Here is a 12,675-nt window from a genome sequence, read left to right on the forward strand (position 1 = left end):
ATGGAAACACTAATTAAGCATAAATTAGATACGATCTTGAATGAGGGGAGTCTCCGGGATCCCAGTCAACATGTATTCACCAAGGGTAGGTCCTGCTTCTTTGACTGGGTAACAAGAAGGCTGGACTTGGGAGAATTCTTGGACATCGTATACCTGGACTTCAGCAAGGCTTTTGATAGCGTCCCACACCACAAGCTGCTGAACAAGATGGAATCGATGGGGTTAGGAGAGACACTAACTGCATGGGTTAAGGATTGGCTAAGTGGCAAACTTCAGAGGGTGGTGGTTAACGGTACCCTCTCTAAAACATCGGAGGTGACCAGCGGAGTGCCGTAGGGCTCAGTCCTGGGCCCACTCCTCTTCAACATATTCTTTGGGGATCTGACTCAAGGGCTTCAAGGTAAGGTAACCTTATTCGCTGATGACGCTAAACTATGCAATATAGTAAGTGACTGCAATCTACGGGATACTATGGCGCATGACCTGCGTACGTTAGAAAGTTGGTCCTCGACCTGGCAACTGGGCTTCAACGCCAAAAAATGTAAGGTTATGCATCTCGGAAGTGGAAATCCATGCAAAGCTTACACCTTGAATGGAGAAACTTTAACCAGGACTACAGCAGAACGAGATTTAGGGGTAATCATCAGTGCAGACATGAAAACTGCCACTCAAGTGGAGAAGGCTTCATCTAAGGCACGGCAGATGATAGGTTGTATCAAGAGAAGCTTCGTCAGCAGGAATCCTGAAGTCATAATGCCATTGTACAGAGCCATGGTGAGACCTCATCTAAGCGGGATCCCTACGAGTGTCAAGTCAAGGAATAGAGTCACTAGGGTGGGTCAGTAGAGTGGCAGTATAATTAAGGGGGTTAGTAGACTTAAAGGGGTGGGTCAATAGAGTGGGCAAACTTGATGGGCTATAACCCTTATCTGCCATCATCTTTCTATGTTTCTATGTTCAATTCCTTTGCTATCACAAAGTGAATTCTCAGTTTTAGAAGATCGAGTCACAAGTGGGTGCTACCAGCTAAGAGTCTGTGGCAGCCCTGGACCAGGTAGCGAACCTGACAGTGTGCAGATTCTTTAAACTGGCAGACTTAATGGAAGTCATTGCGGTATCTCTGAAGGAGTTAAGTTTGGAACTGCCTCCGGCTTCCATGGCTCAAATTTCTTATGAGCAGTACTCGGTCCATGTTTTGTTTTTTTCACTTCCAGAGATCACCATGATGCTGATAAAGCAGTGGTTGCTGCCAGAGGGCCCCTTGAGGTTTGCCAAAGCCATGACAAAATTGTACCAGATGGCTCCTAAGTTTCAACAGTTACAGGTCCACTATGGAATGCTTTACCACAACAACTTAGAGAAGAACAACATCTAGATAATTTCAAGACCAATTTGAAGACATTTTTATTTCGAGATGCTTTTGTCTGTTCTTAGTTCCACCTTTTTCTTCTTCCCTTTTTCTTTTTTTTCTAAATTCTTTCTTTTTCTTCCCCTAATCTTTCGATCTCTTCCTACCTTTTTCCTCTCTATTTCACCCTTTTCCTTATCTTTTCTCTTCTTCATCTGATTGGTTCCAACTTATTTAACCAACCGCTTTAATAAAAGCGATCCTACCCAATATGTTTTTCCCCATCCCCACTATTTCCCTCTCTTCTCCAAAATATGTAACTTCCCCCCCCCCTTTCCCTCATATCCTCACTTTCATGTTAGTCAAGTTATGTCTTCAATGTTCACCCACTACATTTTATATTTTAAATTTTTTCTTTTTCTTTTTTCCTCTGTATAAATTTTATTGTGAACCGGCCAGATACTTGGTGATGGTCGGTATATTAAAAAGTTAATAAACTTGAAACTTGATTCACTGGTAGTGCAAGTTATGAAATGTACATCACTTCTTAGTAAAGGTAGAATAATTCTAAAAGATGCTCAGGATCGCAGGGTAGACTTAATCCTCAAATGATAGTTTGGAGCTTAAAATTTGGATTTGAGAGCTATAGTGAAGGCTTCCTCTCTGGTGCACGCCTGCCATAAGATGCTGCACCAGGCTCTGACTTCAGAGGAAAGTATAAACCCTCAGGTGGTATTTTCAGGGATTTCTTATATAGCAGATGTTCTATATGACATGTTCAGGATCATAAGCAAAGTGTCTGCTTATTCTGTCTCTGCCCACAGAGTATTCAGACAATGGACGGGAGATTCTGCCTCTAAAGCTCCCCTTTGAGTGGATATCTTTTCTTTTTTTTTCTTTTTTTTCTTATTATACTTAAGAACATAAGAACATAAGAAGTTGCCTCCACTGGGTCAGACCGAGGTCCATCTCGCCCAGCGGTCCGCTCCCGCGGCGGCCCATCAGGTCCGTGACCTGTGAAGTGGTTTCTGCCTATTTCTATAAACTACCTCTAGTTATATCTGTACCCCTCTATCTCCTTATCCTCCAGGAACCTATCCAAACCCTCCTTGAACCCCTGTACAGAGTTCTGGCCTATCACATTCTCTGGAAGCGCGTTCCATGTGTCCACCACCCTCTGGGTAAAAAAGAACTTCCTAGCATTTGTTTTAAACCTGTCCCCTTTCAGTTTCTCTGAGTGACCCCTAGTGCTTGTGGCTCCCCACAGTTTGAAAAATCTGTCCTTATTCACTTTCTCTATGCCCTTAAGGATTTTGAAGGTTTCTATCATGTCCCCTCTAAGTCTCCTCTTCTCCAGGGAGAACAGCCCCAGCATTTTTAACCTGTCAGCGTATGAAAAATTTTCCATACCATTTATTAGTTTAGTCGCCCTCCTCTGCACTCCCTCGAGTATCGCCATGTCCTTCTTGAGGTACGGTGACCAGTATTGAACACAGTACTCCAGGTGCGGGCGCACCATTGCGCGATACAGCGGCATGATGACTTCCTTCGTCCTGGTTGTAATACCTTTTTTGATGATGCCCAGCATTCTGTTTGCTTTCTTTGAGGCTGTCGCACATTGCGCCGATGGTTTCAGTGATGTGTCGACCATCACCCCCAGGTCCCTTTCAAGGTTACTCACCCCTAGCAGTGTTCCCCCCATTTTGTAGCTGAACATCGGGTTCTTTTTCCCTACATGCATGACCTTGCATTTTTCTACGTTAAAACTCATTTGCCACTTTTTTGCCCAGTCTTCCAGTTTCGTTAGGTCCCTTTGCAGGTCTTCACAGTCTTCCGTGTTTCTAACCCTGCTGCAGAGTTTGGTGTCATCAGCAAATTTGATAACCTCACATTTTGTCCCTGCCTCCAGATCATTAATAAATATGTTGAACAGTAGAGGTCCCAGCACTGACCCCTGTGGAACTCCGCTCGTGACCCATTGCCAGTCAGAGTATTGGCCTTTTACTCCAACCCTCTGCTTCCTGCCAGCCAACCAGTGTTTGATCCATCGGTAGATATCCCCTTGCACCCCGTGGTACCACAGCTTTTTAAGTAGCCGTTCATGAGGTACCTTGTCGAAGGCTTTTTGGAAGTCAAGGTAAATGATGTCTATGGATTCCCCCTTATCCATCTGGCTGTTTATTCCCTCAAAGAAGTACAGCAAGTTCGTGAGGCATGACCTTCCCTTGCAGAAGCCATGTTGGCTCGCCTTCAGTTGTCCATGGTTTTCTATGTATTCGCATATTGTGTCCTTTACCATTGCTTCCATCATCTTCCCTGGAACCGAGGTCAAGCTCACAGGCCTGTAGTTTCCCGGGTTACCCCTTGATCCCTTCTTAAAGATGGGCGTGACATTTGCTATTTTCCAGTCCTCTGGGATCTCCCCTGTTTTTAGGGAGAGGTTACATATTTGGCGAAGTGTCTCTGCTATTTCGTTTCTCAGTTCTTTTAGTACCCTTGGGTGGATGCCGTCCGGGCCTGGTGATTTGTCGCTCTTTAGTCTGTCTATCTGTCTGAGGACATCCTCTTTGCTCACCTCTAGTTTTACCAACCTTTCATCTTGTTCTCCGTTTATAATCTCCTCGGGTTCCGGAATATTGGTTGTGTCCTCTCTGGTGAAGACTGACGAGAAGAATTTGTTTAACCTGTCAGCTATCTCTTTTTCCTCCTGTATCGCTCCTTTCCTGTCTCCGTCATCCAGTGGTCCCACTTCCTCTCTGGCTGGTTGTCTCCCTTTCACATACCTGAAGAAGGGTTTGAAGTTTCTTGCTTCTCCTGCCAGTCTTTCCTCATATTCTCTCTTTGCTTTCCTGACCTCTCGATGACATTCTTTCTGGTGTCTTTTGTGCTCTTCCTGGTTTTCCCTTGTTGGTTCCTTTTTCCATTTCTTGAAGGATGATTTCTTGTCGCTTATAGCCTTTTTAACTGCAGTTGTTATCCATGCTGGGTTTTTAGTTTGATTTTTTTTGCACCCTTTCCTAAACTTTGGGACGTACAGGTCTTGTGCCTTGAGTACTGTGCATTTAAGCAGTGTCCAGGCTTCCTTTACGGTGTTCACCTTCCCTGAGCTGTTGCTGAGCTTTTTTCCTACCATTTTCCTCATGTCCTTGTAGTTTCCTTTTCTGAAGTTGAGTGCTGTCGTTGTGGTTCTTTTCACCTTGGTTGTTCCCATGTTTAATTTGTACTGGATCATGTTGTGATCGCTATTCCCTAACGGTGCTAGTACCACCACTTCCTTTGCGGGTCCCTCTAGCCCGTTGAGGATTAGGTCTAGAGTGGCATCCCCTCTCGTTGGTTCCGTGACCAGCTGCTCCATGAAACAGTCCCTTATTGCCTCTAGGAATTTAGTTTCTCTCGTGCAGTTTGAGTGCCCAATGTCCCAGTCTATTCCCGGATAGTTGAAGTCCCCCATAACCACCACTTTTTCACTTTTGCACACCTGTCTCAGTTCGGCCTCCAGGTCCAGGTCGTTTGTTTCTGGTTGTCCTGGTGGGCGATAGTACAGTCCCAATTTGATGTCAGCTCCTTCCCCTCCTGTCAGCTTAACCCATAGTGACTCCAGACTGTCTGCCCTTATTGTTGTTTCAATTCTGGATGAAGCAATGGAGTCCTTTATATACAGTGCTATTCCTCCCCCCTTCTTGTGTGCCCTGTCCTTCCTGTAGAGTTTGTACCCTGGCAGGGCCACATCCCATTTGTTGTCCTCTGTCCACCATGTTTCTGTGATTCCTATTATGTCTATGTCCTTATTTCTGGCTATAACTTCTAGCTCCCCCATTTTAGTTCTTAGGCTTCTAGCATTTGTATATAGGCAATTTAAGTCCCAGTTTGTTACCTTTTCTTTTGGATCTACTCTTGATTTGTTGCTCCTGCTGGTCTCCTCGCGTGTTGTCTCCTGCGGTGTGTCTATTTCGTCCTCTGCCCGCTTCTTTGTTCTTTGATAGCCCTCTGGTTCCGGCTGTTTCCTCCTTGTTTTGCTCTTTAGCTCTAAATGCCCCTCGGTTTTGCTCTTTAGCTCTAAATGCCCCTCGGTTCCCTGTGCTGCATCTTTGGGTTTGTGTCCATGTGGTGTCCATTTTGTCTCTAGTCCATTGTTGCCAGTTCCTGTCTCAGTATCTTTGCTCGATACTGTGGTCCGATGTGTCGAGGTCAGATCGACTATCGGCTTTCCCCTTGTTATCAGTTTAAAGTCATGTCTATGCAGGTCTGGATGTTACGTGCCAGCATCCTCGTCCCAGCCGTGCTCAAATGCAGACCATCTCTCCTGTAGAGCTTGTTTTTCCCCAGGAAGGTTGACCAGTTCCGTACAAAGAGGAAGCCCTCCTCGTCACACCATCGCCTCAGCCATCCATTTGTTGCTTGCAGCTCGGTCTGCCTCCTCGCATCTGCCCTAGGTACTGGCAGGATCTCTGAAAAGGCTATCTTCCCTGTCCTCAGCTTCAGCTTCCTCCCCAGGATCTTAAACTGTTCGGTCAGTGTAGTCATGTTGAAATTCCTTCTGCTGACGTCATTTGTTCCGACATGGATTATCACTGCTGTGTCCTCTGTCTCAGCTCCCTCCATGATTCTCTCGATTTTGTCGGAGATGTCCTTTGTCCTTGCCCCTGGGAGACATGTCACTAGGCGATCCGCTCTGCCTCCTGCTATGTGACTGTCCACCTCTCTCAGGATTGAGTCTCCCACCACGATAGCAGATTTACCTCTCCTCAGCTTCCTCCTAGGTCTCAGGTCTGTGTCGGTGATGATTGGGTCCTCCAGTCCTTCCTTCTCCTGGTTGGTTCCTCCGCAAGGTTCCTCTCCCTCGGCTCCTGGTGGGTCCTGGTGGGTCCTGGTGGGTCCTGGCGGGTCCTGTCCTCCATCCGTTTGTTCCCTTCTGAAGAGCGGGTGATCCTGTGTCTCTACCATCCTGCAGGCCTCCTCGATGAATCTTTCGAGCTCTTTGACCTGTTCATTGAAGTGGTTTTCTCTGGTGATGTCCTCAGTTGGTTCAAATTCCTCTGGTTCCTCTATGGAGCGGAGTCCCTCTAGCTCCTGTACTTTGATCTGCAGTCTCCCGACCTCCTTCTTGAGGCTAGCCAGTTCCTGACATCGACTGCATATGTAGGCCTGCCTCCCGGAAGGGAGGTAGACATACATGTGACAGTCGATGCAGTATACTGGAAAGCTTCGCTGACCTTCTGCTGCTTCCATTATTCCTTCCTTATGACTAAAGTTGGCGCGCTGGAATTTGCCTGACGTGTATCTGAAGTCCCTTGGTGTGTAGGAGTGGTACCCGGTGTGCAGCTAGTAGAAAAATAGATAGAGAAGAGAAGAATGAGAACAGTAGAAAATTTTTTTTTTTTTTTTTTTTTTTTTTTAACATTTAATTTTTTTTTTTTTTTTACATTTAATTATCAAGTATAAAACTTGTATAGAATGCAAAATTTAAGCCAAGAACTTATCACCCTTACAAAACAAACATTTAACAAAATACTATAATAATATGCTTAAATTTCAACTCAAGTCCTCCTTTTGGATCCAAGATAACAAAAGCAAAATTTAATAGAAAATATGTAAAGAATTCTACAACTAGATTTAAACTGAACTCAGGGATAACCCATAATTTTCATCTTTATCTAGGGCTTAGCTCTTATCTTTTTCCTTCTCCAGTCGTGATAACGACAGGAAAGTTGTCAGCTGGAAAGATTCAAAGAAAACATACTTTTATGAAGAATAATAAACAATACATTTGCATGGATGACGCAAATAAAATGTCGCCCCTAAGGCTAGGATTTCTTTTCAATGAACAAATACTCTTTGCCAAAGGTCTGGACAACCTTATGACCAGTGTGGAAGATCGTCATCCTAAGTCTGTGCTTGGACAGTAGACCACGTGCCCCTGAGGAGTTAAGTCATGGTTCCTTTCATAGCTACAGACGGTCCCACCAGCCATCAGCAGACTCGTCTGCTAATTTTGCAGATCTAGACAGAGGTTTGGAGGTTCCATAAGAGCTCAGACATCAGGTTTCTGTTCAACAGTTACTCCTAAGGAGTCCCAATGATGCAAGGCCAGAGCCTAAGCTACACTGAATAGGAGGGTGACTCTCTGAGTTCAGAGAGGCCAGGGCGAAGATTTGTTCAGACAGTGGGTGCTGAACATTATTCCAAAGGGCAACAAACTAGAATTCTCGCATGCGCTTTGGGATCTCTTTGTGAATTCTCCAGCTAGAAGACCAAAGAAGGTGGTCAAAGTCCAAGAGATAGTAAAATGGCTTATGAGGATTCAAGCCATAGAGTCTGTGGCATATGCAGAATCGGTCTCAGGCAGATATTCCATATAATTTATTATGCCTAAAGAAAGGCTTGGACAACTGGAGACCAATCCTGGATCTGAAGTCTGTCAATGCAGCACTAAAGATGCTCAGGTTCCAGATGGAGGCAAAGCATCGGTCATTGCCTCACTGGTGCTGGGGGAATTCATAGCCCAGTGGATTTGACAGGCTTACTCACAAACTCTCAGAACACAGACAGTTCCTCAGATTGCCTGAACTGGAAAAGCATTTTCAATTCTTGGCACTTCCGTTCAGATTGGCAATAGCACCTTTTACCAAGGTGATGGTGATGGCAGCAGCGCACCTGCGCAAGGCAGAGTTTCATGTACACCCATGCTTAGCCAATTGGTTAATCAGGGCTCCATCCAAGACCAATAGACACAAGACATTGACAGAAGTTGTCCAGATGCTGCAAGACCTGGGATGGATTATAAATTCAAGAGAGTCACCTGGAACTGACACAATCCCTGGAGTACTTGGGGGAACCCTTTTTAACATGGCAAAAGGCTGTGTTTTTCTTCCGGATTCCCACAAGCTGAACCTAAGATCCCAAATTTTAGAGTTCTAGCAAAGCTAGCTCCTATGGCTTGGCACTACCTGCAGATACTGGGGCAAAAATGCATCAAAGCTTCCGTTGGTAGCTTTGAGTGAAGAAGACTGTCCAAGGGCTTGCCTCTTCACATTTCCTCTCGGGTGCTATTAATGACAGATGTCAGCCTCTATGGCTAGGGAGGTCATTGCAAGGGTCGCCCAGTTCAGGGCCAATAGTTGCCTTTTCAGAGAAAATGATCTATCAACAGATTGAACCTGAAAGCCATTCACTTAGCACTTCAATCATTTGAAAAGATCCTGTAAGGCAAAGCAGTCTGAGTCTTCTTTGGACAATGCCAATGCAAGAGTGCTCCATTGAAGCTAGAGGCCCAGTTGTTTCACTGGGCAGAATCCCACCTACAAGCCATTTTTGCCAGCACATGTAGAGGGAGTGGAGAATCTACATGCAGACTATCTGTCACCAGGCTCTGGATCCAGGGAGGGTTCTTGCCCTAGAATGCTTTCAACATAATTGTAAAGCGCTGGGGGAGGCTTACGTTCATGGTACAAGGATCTGGTTTGGCTACAGCAGAACAAGTGCCATAGACTGCTGCCAGTGCTGCTTTCATAGGGCTAAATTGCTCTGGAGAGTCCTGGAATGCTTTGGGCTTACAGCATGGGTCTGGAGCACACAGCCCTAAAGAAAAAAGGTTAGTCAGAGGGGGTTATAGCTACCCTCCTATGATCTAAGCTGCCGGCTATGGTTATAGCCTTTGCTAAGGCTTGGAAGACCTTTTTAAACACTGGTGTGCAGAACAGAAGGTGGAGCCTTTTAGGACCCCAATTTCCACAGTCGTTTCATTTCTTCAGGACGGTCTCAAAAAGAGCATGGCGGGTTAGCCCCTTAAAGATACAGGTGGCAAGCCTCTCATGCCTTATGGCTCAAGTGGAGAAAAGGGTCTTTGGCTTCCCATCCGGATGTGTCCAGGTTTCTGAAGGGAGTGTTGCATTTGTATCTGCATCCTCCATGTGATAACCATTTACAATGTGAAATCTCAACATTGTACTACTGGCCCTCAATAGAGCCCTGTACAAGTCTTTGCAAGAGGCATCACTGATGGATTTGACCATCAAGATGGTTTTCCTGGTAGCTGTTGCCTCGACAAGAAGGGTTTCAGAATTTCAGGCTCTCATGTAGAGAGCTGTTCCTCAGATTTACAGAGGCGGGTATGTCTTTACACACGATGTCTTTCTTGTTGTCAAAGGTTGTGTTGGCATTCCATGTCAATCAGGAAGTCCGACTGCCCCCATTCCAGGTTACAGGTGCAAAGAAAAAAGACACAGTGTTGGAGTTACTGGATGTGAGACATTTTCTAAAGGTGACAAATGATTTTTCTTTCAGATCATATTTATCTGATCATCAGTCCTGGCAGACTGGGGAAGCCAGTGTCTAAGGCTTTGATTTCCAGATGGATCCACATAGCTACTTCATCTGTCTACATTGGCTGTGGTAAATAGCCACCAATCTCCTTGAAGGCACATTCCACCAGAAATGTGGCTTCTTCAGGGCAGAATCCTGGGTATTTGTGCCTGAGGAGATTTGTAGGGCAGCTACATGGTCCACTCTCTCCATACTTTCACAAAGTGTTACAGTGTGGACGTGAAGGCACAAATGGACACCACATTTGGGTAATCCATGCTAGAAGCAGGCTCATTTGCCTCACCCTAGACAAGGGACAGCTTTGGTACATCTGGTCAAGTCTCATGTTCCTTTTGCACTTGAAGGGAAGATTAGGTTCTTGCCTCGATAATCTTTTTTCCAGTATAAAGTAACATGAGTCTTGATGACCCACTCTGTCAGTTATCAATTTAGCCTGCTTCCTATCTCGGATATGTGAGTGTCTCCAAATGCTTGCTTTGGAGCAGCCAAGAAAGTATGTAGATTGTTTTTTGACTGTCCAGCAGGTACAACAAGAGATACAATAACTTGCTATGGCAAAGTTTGTGGAAGAGCCTAAAATAGCTGTATAAATGTGAGTGCTGGTTGCACTCAGGTAGGTGGCTTGTTTGGATCCACCTTGCTTGTATTAAATTTCATGGGGTTTAATTAATTTTTTGTTGCAGAGCAGGAAAGACTTGACTTGGTCGAGTAGTTCCCCATGCCCTCCTTGTTGCTCATCTTTTAGGGGTGATCAACTGCCTTGGTATGAACTAAGGAGATGGGGACTGACACAAGGAGATGGAGCTGAAAAGCTATAGATGATTCCTTCTGCAAAAACTCTCGGGTAGAAGTGAATTACCCACTGGTCAAGACTCATGTTATCTTTATACTGAAAAGAAAATTATTGAGGTGAGAACCTAATCTTCCCTTTGTCAACTCAGACTCTTATTCTTGGGGCTTGCTGTTTGTGGGGTAGCACTAGAAACCCCTTAAAGAAGATATGCACATGCAATTTTTTAAGTCATTTAAAGGAGCAGCATTCCATTGGCACAGTCACAGAAAGATATCATTGAAGTACTTTGCCTGTAATAGAATTGGGGTGTAGGAGGAGAGAGAAAAATGCTGGGGCACACTCAAGAAGAATTTGATTTGATCTAGATTCTAGTATTTCTCTGATTTGTTGTTTTAGATTCTGGTATTGCCTTATCAAGCATTCTGCTGTGATTTTCTATCTTTGATATTCCTTTTAATTTTAGCACGGCTACGTGGCATCCATGATGGCTTGTTCACAGGACAAATAGAAGCAGTAGACACTCTTAATTCTACATATAGAGTGACTTTTGACAGGACAGGTCTGGGAACGCACACAGTCCCAGATTATGAAGTTCTTGTAAGTACTAATTCACTTGATGTGGGTGTTCTGAATAATATAAAATTAATGTAAATTAAGAGGTTAGGGAAGTGAGGTTAAACCAGATATCTCATATGGTATGATGTTACAGTGGAAAGTGGAAATGGGCAAGCTTGATGAGCCTGGTAATATCTACGGCCCTCATATTACCTTTTCAGTGGTTCAAGTATTTCCATTCAAACCAAAGCTGGAGCCAAATTACAGATTATCTTTAAAGTCAAGCAATGGTGTATACTAATGGTTCCTTATCACTAGTCAGCCATTAATAGTGTACAGTGAGCCTTTGGCATTCAGAACCATATGGTCTGCTTCATTTATTTAATAAAGCATATTTGATGCTTTCTTAGTGAACTGCCTGGAGTATCTTACAGCATAGCAATCACAATTCATAAATGCATCCAAACATGACAGTAAAATTGCACAGCTTCAAAATGCAGAGGGACAAAAATGTCTTCAAGAGTTTCTAAAACAGAGTAATTATTCATCCATGTACTAATTGTCAGAAGAGTCTATTGTAAATGCATCTGTGCTTAGCAGAGAAGCTGATATATGATTGCAGGCACTATTACTACTACTATTTATCACTGATAAAGAGCTGAGAGGCATACGCAGCGCTGTACATTTTGATATTTAATAGACAGTCCCTGCTCAGAAGAGCTTACAATCTAACTTAGGCAGACCATATTCAAAAATCTGAGTGTTTACATTTTTTTAAGGGCCATTTGGAAGTGGCCTGTGCAACCAATTTCTTCAATATCGGAAGTCACAGCTGACTATCTTTCATCGTCAGTCCAATTTTCCATAGTTTTTGATATAAATATTAAAATTCATAAATTCTTGTGCAACAAGACTAGTAGTCTTGACCAGCAAGTTAAACCCTCATTCTTTAGCGTCCCTCCAGACTGGCACAGAAAGTATGGGTTTATGCTCCTCTGCCCCCAGGTGGAGACTGGGACACTTTACTTTTGGCTACAATACAAGTGAGTTGTGCAGTCCCTATTACAATCACTCTTTTCTCAGTGTCCAGGAGGTGGCGTGGTAAGCTTGTGCAGTCTGTGCTGAGGTTTGTTTGGGTCTGTTTGATCTGGATCAAGAAGTTGCTAAGATTAAGCTTGGAGCTTCTAATCTCTCTGATGCCGTGTGTGACCTGTTGTGTGCCTTGGCCAAGTCCATGGCTCTCGGAGTAGCGACCCGCCGTACCCTGTAGCTTCGAAGTTGGTCGGCGGATGTGGCATCTAAGGCTAAGCTCATTGTTTCCTTTTCAGGGCTTCTTTCTCTTCAGGGAGGAGTTAAATAACCAGAGGACCGACCTCCCAAGGCTTTGCGAGGTGGTTCTGCCCAGGGGGTGTTTACGGGAATTTAGTAGGTACCACCCTAGCTAGGGTGCAATCTTTCTTCCTTCCAGAGGATGTTGTTTCCAATGCATGCAGTCCTTTTGAGGGGCCCGCTGGGCAGGTCGCAACTCCTCCAGAGGCTCTTCCTCCACCTGTCCAACCCAATAACTCGTTGCGGGTCCTCCCCCCCACCAGTCCCAGTTGGAGCCCAGTTGTGGGAGTTTTATTGGGCGTGGACCGAGATCACAACAGATCAGTGG

The 12,675-nt window shown here is 44.7% G+C and overlaps 1 protein-coding gene across 6 annotated transcripts in view; it reads left to right on the forward strand.

The window, feature by feature from the left end:
* LIN9 (lin-9 DREAM MuvB core complex component) overlaps positions 1–12,675 on the forward strand; it is a 234,035-nt gene that overhangs the window by 136,680 nt on the left and 84,680 nt on the right. For all 6 annotated transcript variants that reach the window (XM_033939856.1, XM_033939857.1, XM_033939858.1 and 3 more), the window contains one exon: positions 10,927–11,060. In XM_033939856.1, the coding sequence (XP_033795747.1) occupies positions 10,927–11,060 (134 nt within the window). The remainder of the gene's footprint in view (positions 1–10,926; positions 11,061–12,675) is intronic.

Source organism: Geotrypetes seraphini, chromosome 3, assembly GCF_902459505.1.
Source record: "Geotrypetes seraphini chromosome 3, aGeoSer1.1, whole genome shotgun sequence".
Lineage (NCBI taxonomy): Eukaryota > Metazoa > Chordata > Amphibia > Gymnophiona > Dermophiidae > Geotrypetes > Geotrypetes seraphini.